Source organism: Stegostoma tigrinum, chromosome 5 (assembly GCF_030684315.1).
Source record: "Stegostoma tigrinum isolate sSteTig4 chromosome 5, sSteTig4.hap1, whole genome shotgun sequence".
NCBI classification, from domain to species: Eukaryota; Metazoa; Chordata; class Chondrichthyes; order Orectolobiformes; family Stegostomatidae; genus Stegostoma; species Stegostoma tigrinum.
The window spans coordinates 40,304,760-40,317,763 of NC_081358.1; the positions used below are offsets into that span (position 1 = coordinate 40,304,760).

At 40.9% G+C, this 13,004-nt stretch overlaps 1 protein-coding gene across 1 annotated transcript in view; it reads left to right on the forward strand.

Moving 5' to 3' along the window:
- Positions 1–1,614: 1,614 nt before the first annotated feature.
- The window catches only part of tshz1 (teashirt zinc finger homeobox 1), a 231,851-nt gene continuing 220,461 nt past the window's right edge, over positions 1,615–13,004 (forward strand). Inside the window, exon 1 of the mRNA XM_048529126.2 lies at positions 1,615–1,800. Within this exon, the coding sequence (XP_048385083.1) occupies positions 1,761–1,800 (40 nt within the window). The 5' untranslated portion in view covers positions 1,615–1,760. The remainder of the gene's footprint in view (positions 1,801–13,004) is intronic.

Below are 13,004 nucleotides of genomic sequence, written 5' to 3' on the forward strand. Positions count from 1 at the left end.
AACACGGAACAAAAGTTCAGGAAGTGTCCCAACAGTTAATACAGACTTTCTCTTTCTCTTCTCGTTTGGAGCAACTTATATTTGATCAACTGCCTTCTTTATGTAAAAAAGGGGTCTTATTATGAAGGAACCATTGTTTATAGCTGGTATTTAAGGGCACAGCTTCTATACAGACAGGATGAGAGTTGGGTAGAGGTGGTGAGGATACAATTGTATGGAGTAATATTACTGATTAACATTACAGGAGAAGTGCGCGGCACAGAAACAGAGGGAGACACACACAGACAAACACATACAGACAGACCCTCCTCTTCCCGTACGCGAAATTCACTTCCTCAAAGGTGGAACGAATCAAACAGGAGCCGGGCATCAACTCCCTACCGAGAGAGGAAAAAAAACCCAGAAACCAATACTATTAATGCAACCGGAATGTGAGGTCCTGGGTTTGTCTCTTTTTTTCAAATAAAAGGAAAACAAAGACAATAAACGTTAAGATATTCAGAGAAATCTTAAGTCAGTTGGCGCCTCTTTCTCCCGGAGTGATAACGCCAGATTCTCCCCAGCTTCCTGCAAATTGACTGAAAAGTTTCTTGTAGACTTATTAAATCCGCCTTGCCAATAACACCGGGGAAGTGCAACATTTAAAGAATAAAACTCCCCGAAAAGCCTGCTGCTCCGAAATGTTAAGTTTCTAAAGTAGACAGAAATACGGAATGCTGTCGTTTTGAGAGTTTGGAAACACCACGGAGAATTAGGAGGACGAGGGGAGAGAAAACCTCTTGTGTTAACTTGTGGCGGAGGAACAGCTTAATATCTGTCTGGAGAATTGGTACTAGCAGAGGAGGGAGAAAAGATTTAAAACCAGGCGGTACTTCTGTCTGCAGACATACCAGCAAATTTGGATTGCAACTATAAGTTCATTTTTCATCATTGTTGCTGCTGCTACGCTTTTTTAAAAAAAAAAGCTTGAACTGTGAGGACATTGCAATGTGCTGGAGAGAGGAAGAGGATTTATCACTGAATACTGTTCGATAGCTCTGTGGATCAGTTAAGAGTGTCTTGCTTAGTGGATATTCTGTATTTCCCCGGAGCCCACCCGAGAGTTTACTGTCACCCACCGCCCCTCACCCCCCTCATTGATAATAATAATTATGGGGAACTAGTTCATCGCTCTCTCACTCAACTGTGTGTGATGTACGTTAGCTGTATGCCTTCCACATTGATGTAAATGCTGAAAGTGAGCAGAGTGAGAGAGATACAAGAAGCGGCAGTGATACAAAGTAACTGGAGTGTGTGTCCGTCTATCTCATGCATATGAGGCAGTGACTGAAACCCTTCTCAGTCTCGCTGATATCTCTTGCTGGCTGAGGAGCTTTAACGGAGCGGCTTATTGACAAGAGCAACCCCCCCCACCCCCCCACCCCGCCCCCTCGCCCAAACCTCATCAACAGAGACAGAGAAAAAAATAGACCTCCCCCGCACCCCCCTCACCTCTTTGAACAGCTTCAACTCTTCTCACCCCCTACTCTCTCCCCCACTCCCATCTCCTTCCCCCCCTAAAAATACATCATTCCAACCGCACCCCCCCCCCCCCCCCCACCACCACCACACACACACACACACACACACTCACAGTTCAGGAAAAGAAAGAATCAATGACTAGACTTTCTCCTCCTGCCTTATTCTGGTCTGTATGAGAACACCGAGAAGCAAACTAGTAACTCCGGAAACTCCTGCCGGCAGCAGAAGCGAGCGGCAGTATGCCGAGGAGGAAACAACAAGCACCCCGGCGATCGGCAGGTAAGATCTCTCGATCACTGCATGCACTTTTCTGCATTGAAGGTTTCGCATTCCATCCAGCGACTGTAGCAGAGGCAGCATACGGATGTGCGGAGATTGATTTTTTTTTGGGGTGTGTGTGTGAGAGAGAGAGAGGGAGGGAGGGGGTTATATTCACTCCCTCACCTTCGAGTGGGTATTTCTTTACCCTCGGCTGTTTGGAATCTGGGGGGAAGCTGGTAGAAAGGGGGCTAATATTATTTTGGCCATTCTTCCTTCCAATGTGAGTGGCGTAATTTGTCAGGTGTCTGTCAATTGCTGTCATCGTCATGTTTTTTTCTCCTTTCGCTGCGTCGTGGATTTGATGTCAAATAATTGTATTTTGACCTCCTTCCAACATACCGCCCCCCAAAAAATCTTTTATTTTACCTTGCAGAATGTCAGGAAACTAGTCGCGATTAAATTTAAGGATTGAAAGTCCGTTTTCATATGCTTTTTTAAAAAAAATGTCAAGTACCTTCATTTATTTTCTGGGGTGTTTCGAAGGCGCTGATAATATTGGAGAGGATGTGTTAAAATAAGCAAGGTATCCCCTCTCTCTTTTCAAAATGTGAGGACATGTGCAGTGTAGACTCCAGATGCATTTTGAAAGCCCCCCCCCCCCCGAAATGGTGACTGAGGCATCAGTACCTCTTCTTGATCGTGCGTGTAATTAACTCAATAGAGATTTATTTTTTTAAAAATGCTTCCTTTCTGAAGGACTTGTTTTGGTTCAATTAACAGGGTATAGTTTTCTATCTCTGTCTCCCTTTCTGCTTCTCATAGAGAATTGCTATTCTTGATTTGATGTATGATGGATCCTCTGTCATCTAGGCAGCCTTTGATCTATTCATTCCTGATAAAGATCAATAAATCACTCACCATAGCAACCCACATGTTCCTGACGTGACAACTCTGCAAGTCAGGTCACTTACCACTTTTTTTTGTCCTAAGTTTGTTTGTACCCCATCCTCTTTTTCCCATCACCCCCGCTTCGTCATCCTACTAAGATTTCAGTATCTTTCTACAGCAAACCCCCGTTCGACATGTCTTACACATTATATAATTCAATCGCTAGATAATGAGCTTAACCTGGATTCTTTTTGGCCTCTTAAAAAGAACAGAAAACTTGTGAAACAGGTCTGTTAAATAAACCGAAGATGGGGGATACTTTGAAGAACACACGCTGTTTTGTTGGAAAGGGAAATGATGAGTGCAGGAGGGTCAATGTGGATGACATTGTAAGACCTCGACTTAAGTCCAGTGGAAATTGGATATCAGCAACTTTAAACAACAAATATTTTTATAAAGGGGCTGAACAACTGACACAAACGTGACGGTGCATGGTAATTCGTCCTGACAGCTCTTACATAGAAACAAGCCGTCGAGGCGACTTTTTCCAATATTGATTTAATTGTCTCTCTTTTGACAGGCACATACATCATTGGTTTTAATGGCCAATCAAAAGTTGGCAGGCTTTAGTGTTCCCATTCTTTTCCGTACATGACATTTGGCATACTTAATCAAAATGCAGGTTTGTAATAGCAATGAAGAGTTGATGACTGAGTCATCTGCTGTTTAAACGGATAGAAAATTAGCTAAAAAGATGGTAAAATATCTTTTACAGTGGCATTTTAAGCACATTTTATAGATGAAATATGGGTTCATTAGGCTGTCTCTTGGCTTGTCTGACTGCTACAACTTGCATAACTGATGACTTTTCTTTCCCTGAGAATATCAGGAGTGCCTAAAAAAAATTATTGTTTAACAGGCAGGAAATGGCCCTGAAGATGTGGGCCAACAGATGTGTGTAAGAGTTCAGGCTAATGGAGAGGAGCCTGGGATTGTCCCAATGCTTCTGTGCAGTGATTGGAAAGAAGATGATCAGAGGAAATGGTCCCTTGTAATGGAAGGCCTCATGATCATCACTTTAAAAAAAAGGAGGGAAAAGTTAGAGATGCATAGCTCGCATCATTACCAAGCCCCTAATTATCTGAGAGCTTGATAGATTTGTGACAGGTTTACTGATTAATGCTGACAAATTTAGTAAGGTGTCAGATTCACAGTCAGTTTGATGTGATCAAGTTGATATTATACAGTCCCTATTGCCAGTAGTGCAGTATTAACTCAATTTACTGGTGCAGGTGACAAATGGACTTTGCTACCTGACTAATCATGTCACAGAGACAATGCTCCCTTAATGACCTCAGTAATTCTGCTTCTAATACAGCAATAAAGCCAGGGTAAAACATTTTAGCTGAGGTGGTAGTTTCTTCAGATCTAAATGTTAATTGTACTTTCTGTTTAGATTTTTTCTTGATAGGATTTTTTTCAATGAATCATTTTGGTTTTACATCAAATCTGAAACACAGAAACAAAGCGTTTGATCCAATTGGTGTATGCTGGCGTTGATGCTTCACTCAAAACTCCCATCTTACTTCCTCTCACCCCATCAACATATGTCCTTTATTTGTATCAGCTTCTTCTTAAAGCCATATTTACTGTTCACTGCAACTACTTCTTGTGGTACGGAGTTCTACATTCTCACCACTCTCTGGGTAAAGAAATTCCTCCTGAATTCTTTATTCCATTTATGATTCCTTATTGGACTAAAATCCAATCTGAAACCCATTATAGAGCAGTCATACCCAAGAATAAACGTGATTTTTTTTTTGCTCTTATCATTTTCCTGTCTCATGTAACCTTTTTGTGCTTGCAAAGTATTCTTGCCATTCTCACTGCAGATGTTGTGCTCATATGGCAGAGGTGCCAAAAAATGTGTGCAACAGGATAAAATTGAATTTAGTAGCATGTGGTGATGGTATGATTATGGCGCAGACTATTATTGTAAACATGTTCTATTTTTGTTAATGCTTTTAAAGCTAAGATCTGTGTGAATGTGAATTGGAAGGGGAAATTCTAACTGAGATGTTTAAGATGAGTAAAGGAGTCGATGGAGAGAAATTGTTTCCTCTGAAGGCCAAGCTCAGAACAATGGAGCAAAAACTTAAAACCAAAGCTTCATTGGTGATGTTAGGAAATACTTCGTCACATAGAGATTGTTGAAAATGGAGGTCTTTTTCTACTAGGAAGCTATTGAAGCAATTTATGATTTCAGAACTGTGATTGGGAATTAAGCATTACAGAACTAAAGAGGGTAGATGCAGTTCAAATACTGATCAATCAAAATCTAATTGAAAGTGGGAACAGGCTGAAGGTGCTGAATGGCCTCCTTCCATTCCTGTGTTCTATTGCAATGTATCAGTTTAAACTACAATTTCAGAAATACTAAATTGCTCCAACCATTGAATCGTTTACCAGTTTCCCTTCAGAATATGTGTCCGTCTGAATGCAGCAGGTACTCTGGAGCAGATTCTTACATGTTTCTGGTCCTCTTGAAAATCTCACTTAAACAGCATTTTTCTTGTGGCAGGTTGCTTGCCATCTAAAAAATCCTTCAGATCAAGAATAATTCAACTCTTTAAATTTGTAAATCGCTCTAAAATGTTAAGCAAAGCACAGATGCTGTTCCCTCTCTAATAGTAATGACATGTCGTGATACTTCCAGTTTCAAGGTAGCAGCCAAAGATGTCCTAACATTTTGAAATTCAGGTGGATTTTAGCAAATTGGTTGCTAAACATTTCCCCGCACTGTACCAAGATGATTTTCTGCCCATCCAATTTGGTAATAAGCTAACAACTTCAATGCTTTAGTTACAGTTTGGACGTGACGTTGGGCAGTGAAAATTACACTCTGTTTCCACAAGTTGAAGCTTTTTTATGACAATTATCACATTTCTGTAGTAAAGTATAAAACACATGCTTGTTTCTAATAACTGCATCATATCTACAATATTTATCCTGCAACCAGCCACCACTGAAAAAGATTATCTGATCATTATCATGTTGCTGTTTGTGGGAGCTTGCTGTGTGTTAAGCTGCTGCATTTCCTACATTCCAACAATATCCATTCTTCAAAAGTACTTAATTAGTTTAAAAGGGTTTTGGAATATCCTGAGATTGTGAAGGGTGTCGTAAAAAAGAAAATCTTTCGTTCTCCAAATTGTCCGCACTGTTAACACCACTTCTTTGAAAATCTGTTCATCCAAATTCTTTCCTGCTTACATGTTAAGGTCTAATCCACAGATACATTGTTTGTTCTTCCCACCTTTTTACTGCATTGCTGAACCATCACCATTGCATATCCCTCTTCAGCGAGAAGAATGTAAGTTGATCTTCTTCTGTATTACCCAAGACGGGCCATCATCTCTTCAGTTTGAATAACCTTTGTTTTTACAGCTCTTATTAAAAAAAAGACAAATCAATGAGGCTTGGTTATTTTGACGATTAACATAAAGTTTAAATGCTTGACTTTGTGATTGAGAGCTGACCAGTGAAATGATGGAGGAGCCAAAGAGCTCCCTCTATTCACCTGATTCATGTTTGTTCACAATAACACAAGAAACAGATTTTCTGATCATGAATTCATTGGCAATTATGGGAGTTTGCTGTACACAATTTGGCTGCTATATTTCCCAACATCGCAACTGTGTTTACTTTGCAAGAGCCTTTTTTCCCTCTCACAATTTTTATAGCACCTCAATCCCATCACAAGGTCTCAAGAACCTGATTGCTTGATGTACTCCTTCTTTTGAAAAAGATTAATTATGACCTTCCTTTGGGAGTTGCTATCTCCATAATCTTGCATAGTCTCTTCAGGAGTGTCTCTCTCTTTTCATTCAACTTCCACCATTCCTTCTCCTTTGCTTTCTTCCCTGAATGTCTCATGGGTTTGTGGTGGAAAGACTATCACAGAATCAGAACCCAGTTTTCAAATAAAAAGCATATGCAGTGCTCCTAGAACTTTCATCATGCCCTTGAGATGTGAGAGCTTTTACTGAGGAAATGTCTTTACCCAGAGAATGGTTAGAATGTAGCCATTATTACATGGATTGTTAATGGTGAAAAAACATCAACTCATTTAACAGCAAATTAGACAAATACATGAGGAGAAAGAAATGAAAAGATGTGTGGATAGAATAAGACAAAGGAGGCCCGGACTCATATGGATACCAGTCAGGCTGAATGGCCTGTTTCTGTGCTGTACACTGTCTACAATACTGTTTGTTGCTGTGTCTTGATTCTTGGATATTCTTTCTTTTGGGTGCTTCGCAGTAGGGGGTCTTGATCACTTTGCATTTGCTATTGGGAATCTGCCATCAGATTCAAAGTTGACAATGTTCGGCTGAAATATGTGCACGTCATTCAGGATTTAAGAATTCAGCCAACTCTGTGAGATAGTTGCCTGCTGATGCTAAGCAAGAAAAGCTCATTATGGGTTGACCAAAACTCAACAAGGCCTTCAGAATAAACACACTGGTTTCTAATAAGTAAATAATTTTAGCTGAATGTAGTTGACTGTCTTGTTTTGCTGTCTTTTGTTTGAATCTTCACAGAGATTTAAATAAAATGTACTTTGTGCAGACTCACAATAAGTGGGGAGTTGTGTTAATAGATTAATTTAAGTAGGAGGGGATACAGAATCAGGTTGGTACTTCTTATATTAGTCAAATTCATTTACCACATTTATTGATGCATAAAATATGCTTATGTTCAAAAATAATTCTTCTCGGAAGCTGTAAAAAATAGAAATAGGCATGTTTTTCATTTGAAGAAACAAAATTCTATTCTGAATGATGTTAATATTGCTAGAATTCTTGGACAATTATTTAAGCCCTGGTATTCCTTAAATTGCTATGATGCAGTCATCTAATGGAAATTTGGCAAACTGAACAGGATACATTGTTGATAGCAAACGTAGGCAAATTAAAGAGTGCACAAGTCAGTTGTCTTCCAACAGATGTGTTAGTGAGGGCAGTGTCCCATGTTAAGAAACTGAACTTCTTCATTGAAATTTGCCTTTCCTGATTTTTGATTAGAATTATGATTTGACACAACATAGTCTTTATTTGATTGCTTTGATCAATTTTGGTGTATGAGTGAAAGGTTATCATAATTTGATTGCTGTTAGAAATGAGTCTCTCTTTCAGAAGATGCTTTAAAGTAAGAACCTATCTGACCTCCCAGGTGGATCTAACTTATCCTACTGTACCATTGCAAAGAGCAGGGGCCTTTCCCAAATTGACCTGGACCAATCTTTATCTTTCAGGCAGCACCACTAAAACCAAACTATCTGGGTGCTATCACATGCTATTTATGGGAACTTACTGTTGCATGCATTGGATGCTGCATTTACTATGTCACAAGAATCGCCAAAATTCTAAGGCATCCCTTGATTTTAAAATGCTTTGGACTGTCCCGAGGTTGTGAAAGATGCTTTAGAAATTCAAGTTTCCGTCTCCATTCTCCTTCCCTACCATCCCACCTCTCCTCCCGACCAACCCCTTAAAAAAAACAGGCAAATGCAACTGGTAAGCTCGGTTGGAAATCACTGAACTGGATAAGAACATTACTGGAAAGTTGGCATGCATGATAGGTTTTTGAAGAAGTATGGAAGTCAGGATCCTCTTGTTTACAAAGACACCTAAAAAAGCGAGTTACTGAGTTTTCAAGAGTGTATTTAGCTATCTTTCTATGTTTAAATCATTAAAAATGATTTTGTAAAGTTTTAATGTATTACTGAGTGTGGGATATTACGGTTAGTACATGTTGGTCCGTTCAAAATTGAGTGATAAAATTGAAAAAAAAAGTGCTTCAGAAACTGTGCAGGTCAGGCAGCAGCTGTGGAGGGAAGAGAACCAGAGTTAACGTTTTGAGTCGGGTATGACTCGGCTTCTCAGAACTACTTAAGTTTTGAAGAAGAGTCATATCAGACTTGAAACGTTAACTCTCTTTCCTTTTATAACTTGGTTGCATCCCACATTGTTGCTGGTGACCTTTTTTTTAATTGGAGCCTTGAGTATCTCTAGATTTGGATGGTCGGAGCGAGGTGCAGAATGGGTTGGGGGGGGGGGTGGAGGTGAGGGTTTGGCAGTTAAACCAAGAAACTGGAAACTCTTGCCATGAAACTTGGAAATGTGACCGGAGACTCTCCAAGCCATTGTTGAAACGAGAGAACCTTCGAAGCGCCATAGCGTTGTTATGGTCCTTAACATTTCCCCTAATCATTCACCTTTTCGCTCCTCGCTTAAGCTAGCCGACAGCGACCTTTCGACGCGTTGCGTTTCGCCGAGCAGGGCTGCATTTTGTAATAGAGAGGGGGTCGGTCAGTCGGATGAGGGTAGCGTCGGTGAAGGGAGACAGAGACGGACAGCAAGTGGTCAGGCAACACCAAAGCTCCCCCACCCCGTCCCCCCTATTCCTCACCAACCTCACTTTTGACCCGTATCTGTTTAAAACAAAATACTTGATTAAGGAACATCTACTGGTGGGGGTTTGATGGCGAGGGACTTGTGTAACCAACCGCAAGTGGCTCTGTGACCACACGCAGGCTTCATAGTGAGACTCCGGGGGCGGCTCAGCAACACCCTGGACCCGAAGATCACTTCCAGTTTTGTCCCAATGAGGATGGAGAGGGAGTAATATTCACTTGTATCCACTTTTATATTTGCACGTACAACATTAACGCAGAAGGCATCACTCACCGGTCGAACGTTTGTGATATTTCTTTTGATTTTGCATTCATTTCTCTTAGAAACAATTTCCTACCTCCCCCAGGTCATGCTGTTCTCTAAACACCAGGTTTTAAAGGTGAAACTCCGGGCACGCTTCGAGATGTGGGCAGCACATCCTGTCCCTCAGCCCTTGTTACCTGGGGAGACCATTCATTTCTTCCCCCTCCCTTCACTACCCACTGCTCGGACACTGTGATGTAGGGGGAATGGGGAATTGTATCTGTGCAGGCAACACCACCCCTTCCTCCCCCCCCCAAAAAAAAACAAATCACATCCACGGTTTGTGTAAAAAAACGGGGAACAGCAATTTTGAATGCTTTGAGAACGGACGGCAGCGAGGGAGCCTGAGCGCAGACAGGGGTGTTAAGGTTGACTGATGAACAGGACTAGGGATGAATTTTTCCAGCGACAGCTGTGACTGCTACCATTATCTTGACAGGTGTCAGTTAAGAATTACTGTTTGCTGGAGTCATTTCTCTAGCCCAGCTGTCTGCGTGTGAAAGAAATAACACTTTACCCTTGTCACTTTGTTAGTTCTCAGCTATCGCCACAAAATGAGCGGCGACGCACTAATCGATAACTAGTGTATTAGCAATTATTTTGCGCATTGATTTATGAATGGGAGCAGTTCCTCCTGTCCAGTTATTAGCTGCTGATTGAATGTGCCCGGTGCCCAGTTCAGGGTAGGTGTGTGTTCCCGGGAGAGGCCAGGGCTCGAGCAATCTGTGCCACACGGCAGTTCCAAACGAAAACACAGCTCCATCATTCCAGGCAGTTAACAAGGCAAGCTTCACTTTCGCAAGGGATAGGTCTACACTTGTACTGTGTGTGCGCCTGGGTGCAGCTGTGTCTTTGTCCCTGTATGTGCAGACCTGCATGCCTGTATGTGTGTACCCATGTTGTTTGTCACAGGCGTATGTGTGCATCTGTGTGTACTATATGTGTATGTGTGGGTGCATTAGCATTGTGATGGGGGTATGTGCTGTCATGTGACTATGGGAATGTGTATACATGCGTGTATGTGTATACCTGTGTGTATATTTATGTCTGTGTGGGCATGTCCTTGCTGCCTGCCTATGCAAGTGTGAATGTGTGCATGTATACACGTGTGTGTGTACATGTGTGTGTGCACACATACCTGTATAGGGTGACTGTGTCTGTGTCTGTACTTGAGCACTTATGTCTGTGTCAATGCCTTTCTGCCCATCTGTCTGTGTGTGTGCGCCTGTATTTACATATATGTGTGTATATCCACACTTCACGCTGACTAGTGTGCCTCATATTGGGCTTGCTGTCTCACACTGACTCCTATACCTCACATTGACCACTGTACTTCATTCCAACCATTGTGCTTCACACCGACCACTGTACCTCTGAATGACCAGTATGCATCACACTGTGTCACTCTGACTACAATACCACACACCGATCACTGTACCTTACTCTAAGTACTCAGTTCCACATTGGTGGCTTGTATCGCATTGGCCACTGGGCCTCACACTGACCATGGTGCCTCATACTGAACACTATGTATTTATGCATTCATCTACTCACGTGAGTGCAAACTTATGTGTGCACCTGTGTATGTGTGAACCTCCAGTGAGAGATCGTCACAATCCACTGAACAATATTTGCTGGGGGTGTGGAGTTCGGGACGAGTGCAGAATTCGACCAGTCCAGGACTGTACTGCCCTTTGGGAAACTCCAAATGGAAGGAGTGGCTTTTGCATTCTCTCCACTGCAAAAGGATTTCAGTGTGAAATATACCCAGATTAAACAATCCTCGAACCTTCACTAGGGAGAACCTATTTATCGATGATCACTATTTTTAAAAAAAATCTTTTAAAAGGAGGGTGTTCTTTGCTGTTTCTTATGACAGAAAGTTTTATTCATTGCATTGATTTACAACATCCTGCTTTCCTTTGTTTTCAATGGTGCTGACAGTCCTACTGTAACACTTTTGAAAATGACGCCGCAGAAAATGCTGTCTGATGCTCTCAGGATGTATTTTAGATAAAATCTCTTGTGTAAGTGGCATCTTCAATCAACCCCTATTTGATCTCTCGGTCCATTTACTATAAATTATTAAAATTTCTGTTTCTCCAACTCTAATGAATTATTATCCAATGCTACACATCCAGCTGTTTCTCTTTTCTTTTTAACGTCGCTAAAAATAATCCCCAGTGCATTCTCGGATATATTATTGCTGAACCTGTGATTTATGATATTGAATTGAAATAGTTATGCCTTTGATTTAACACATGTAAGGTGTATCAGACTGAGGTTTAGTCAAAATTGATGCACTGCACCTTTTACCTTGTGCCAAGTCAGATCTCAATCCTGTCTCTGAGCCAGAAGGTGGTGGATTCAAGTCTCACTTCAAATAAACTTTTGATTGACATTCCCGTTCCCAAGTTGGGAGGATTGCATCAATAGTGGTGTGGCATCTTTCACACAAGGCATTAAACTAGTACATTATCTACTCCCTAAGATGGAATTAAGAAACCCATAGTGTTGTTTAAAAGAGCAGTTCTCCCCAGTGTTCCATGCCAATAGCTAGCCCTCCAACAGCATTGGTAAAAAAAGTCTTATCTCACTGGCGTTTGTGGAGCTTGCTGATTTTTAATTTGCTGCTGTGTTCTGCGCATTAAAACAGCAAGTGGACTTCATTGGCTTGAAAGCGCATTGGTGTTCCTGAGGCCATGAGCCTTTATTGTTACTTTTCATCCATCTCCATGCAGAATACCTGCAGGCCCAAAGTAATTCGGGGTGTTAGTTGAGAGTGAAGTGGAAAATTATGGATGAATTCTTCAAAAACAATGATACCACTTTTCTGTACCAAAAGAAAATGACAAAGCAACGCAAGGTGACAGCATCTCACGGAATGGGTGTTGTTGCTTATCATCATGCCACTATAAATATTGATAACATTAGCCATTTGCCCCGCCTTCGGCAGCACCATTTGGCATAATGTGAAAAACTACAAAATAGATCCCTAAAAAGAAACAAAAGCTCAGGATACATGTGAATGTGTAAAATTCTAACTAATTTCTTCAGTCATTCTCGAGACTGAATATTGTTCAGTGTCCAGATGCCAACTTAAGGATGAGTAAAAGTTCAATGTTTGCACATCAGCATTGTTTGAAAGCCTTGATAGCCAAATGTTTGCTTTGTTCACAATTATGCTTCAGAATGATAAACATGATGTTTCTAAATTAATTTATAATTTTCTTACAAGTAGAACTCTGCACTCAGAGATTCTACCTATTCATAGGATTCAAATCCTGAGATTGATATCTTTTTGTAAGGCTTTTTTGTTAATGGTCTAAGGCATGTAGATGGAGTTAAGATGCAGATTAGCCATGCTATAATTGACTGGCAGAACAGGCTGAAGGGGCAGAATGATCTCCTACTATTTCTAGAATCTACTATTCACTTTGCATGCATTTTACTGTGTATACAATAAATAGTATGACTCAAATATTCTGCGGGTTTAGATATTTTCAAAAATTCTGCTTTATGCAGCTCAATGTTAAAAATATTCTGTGATTT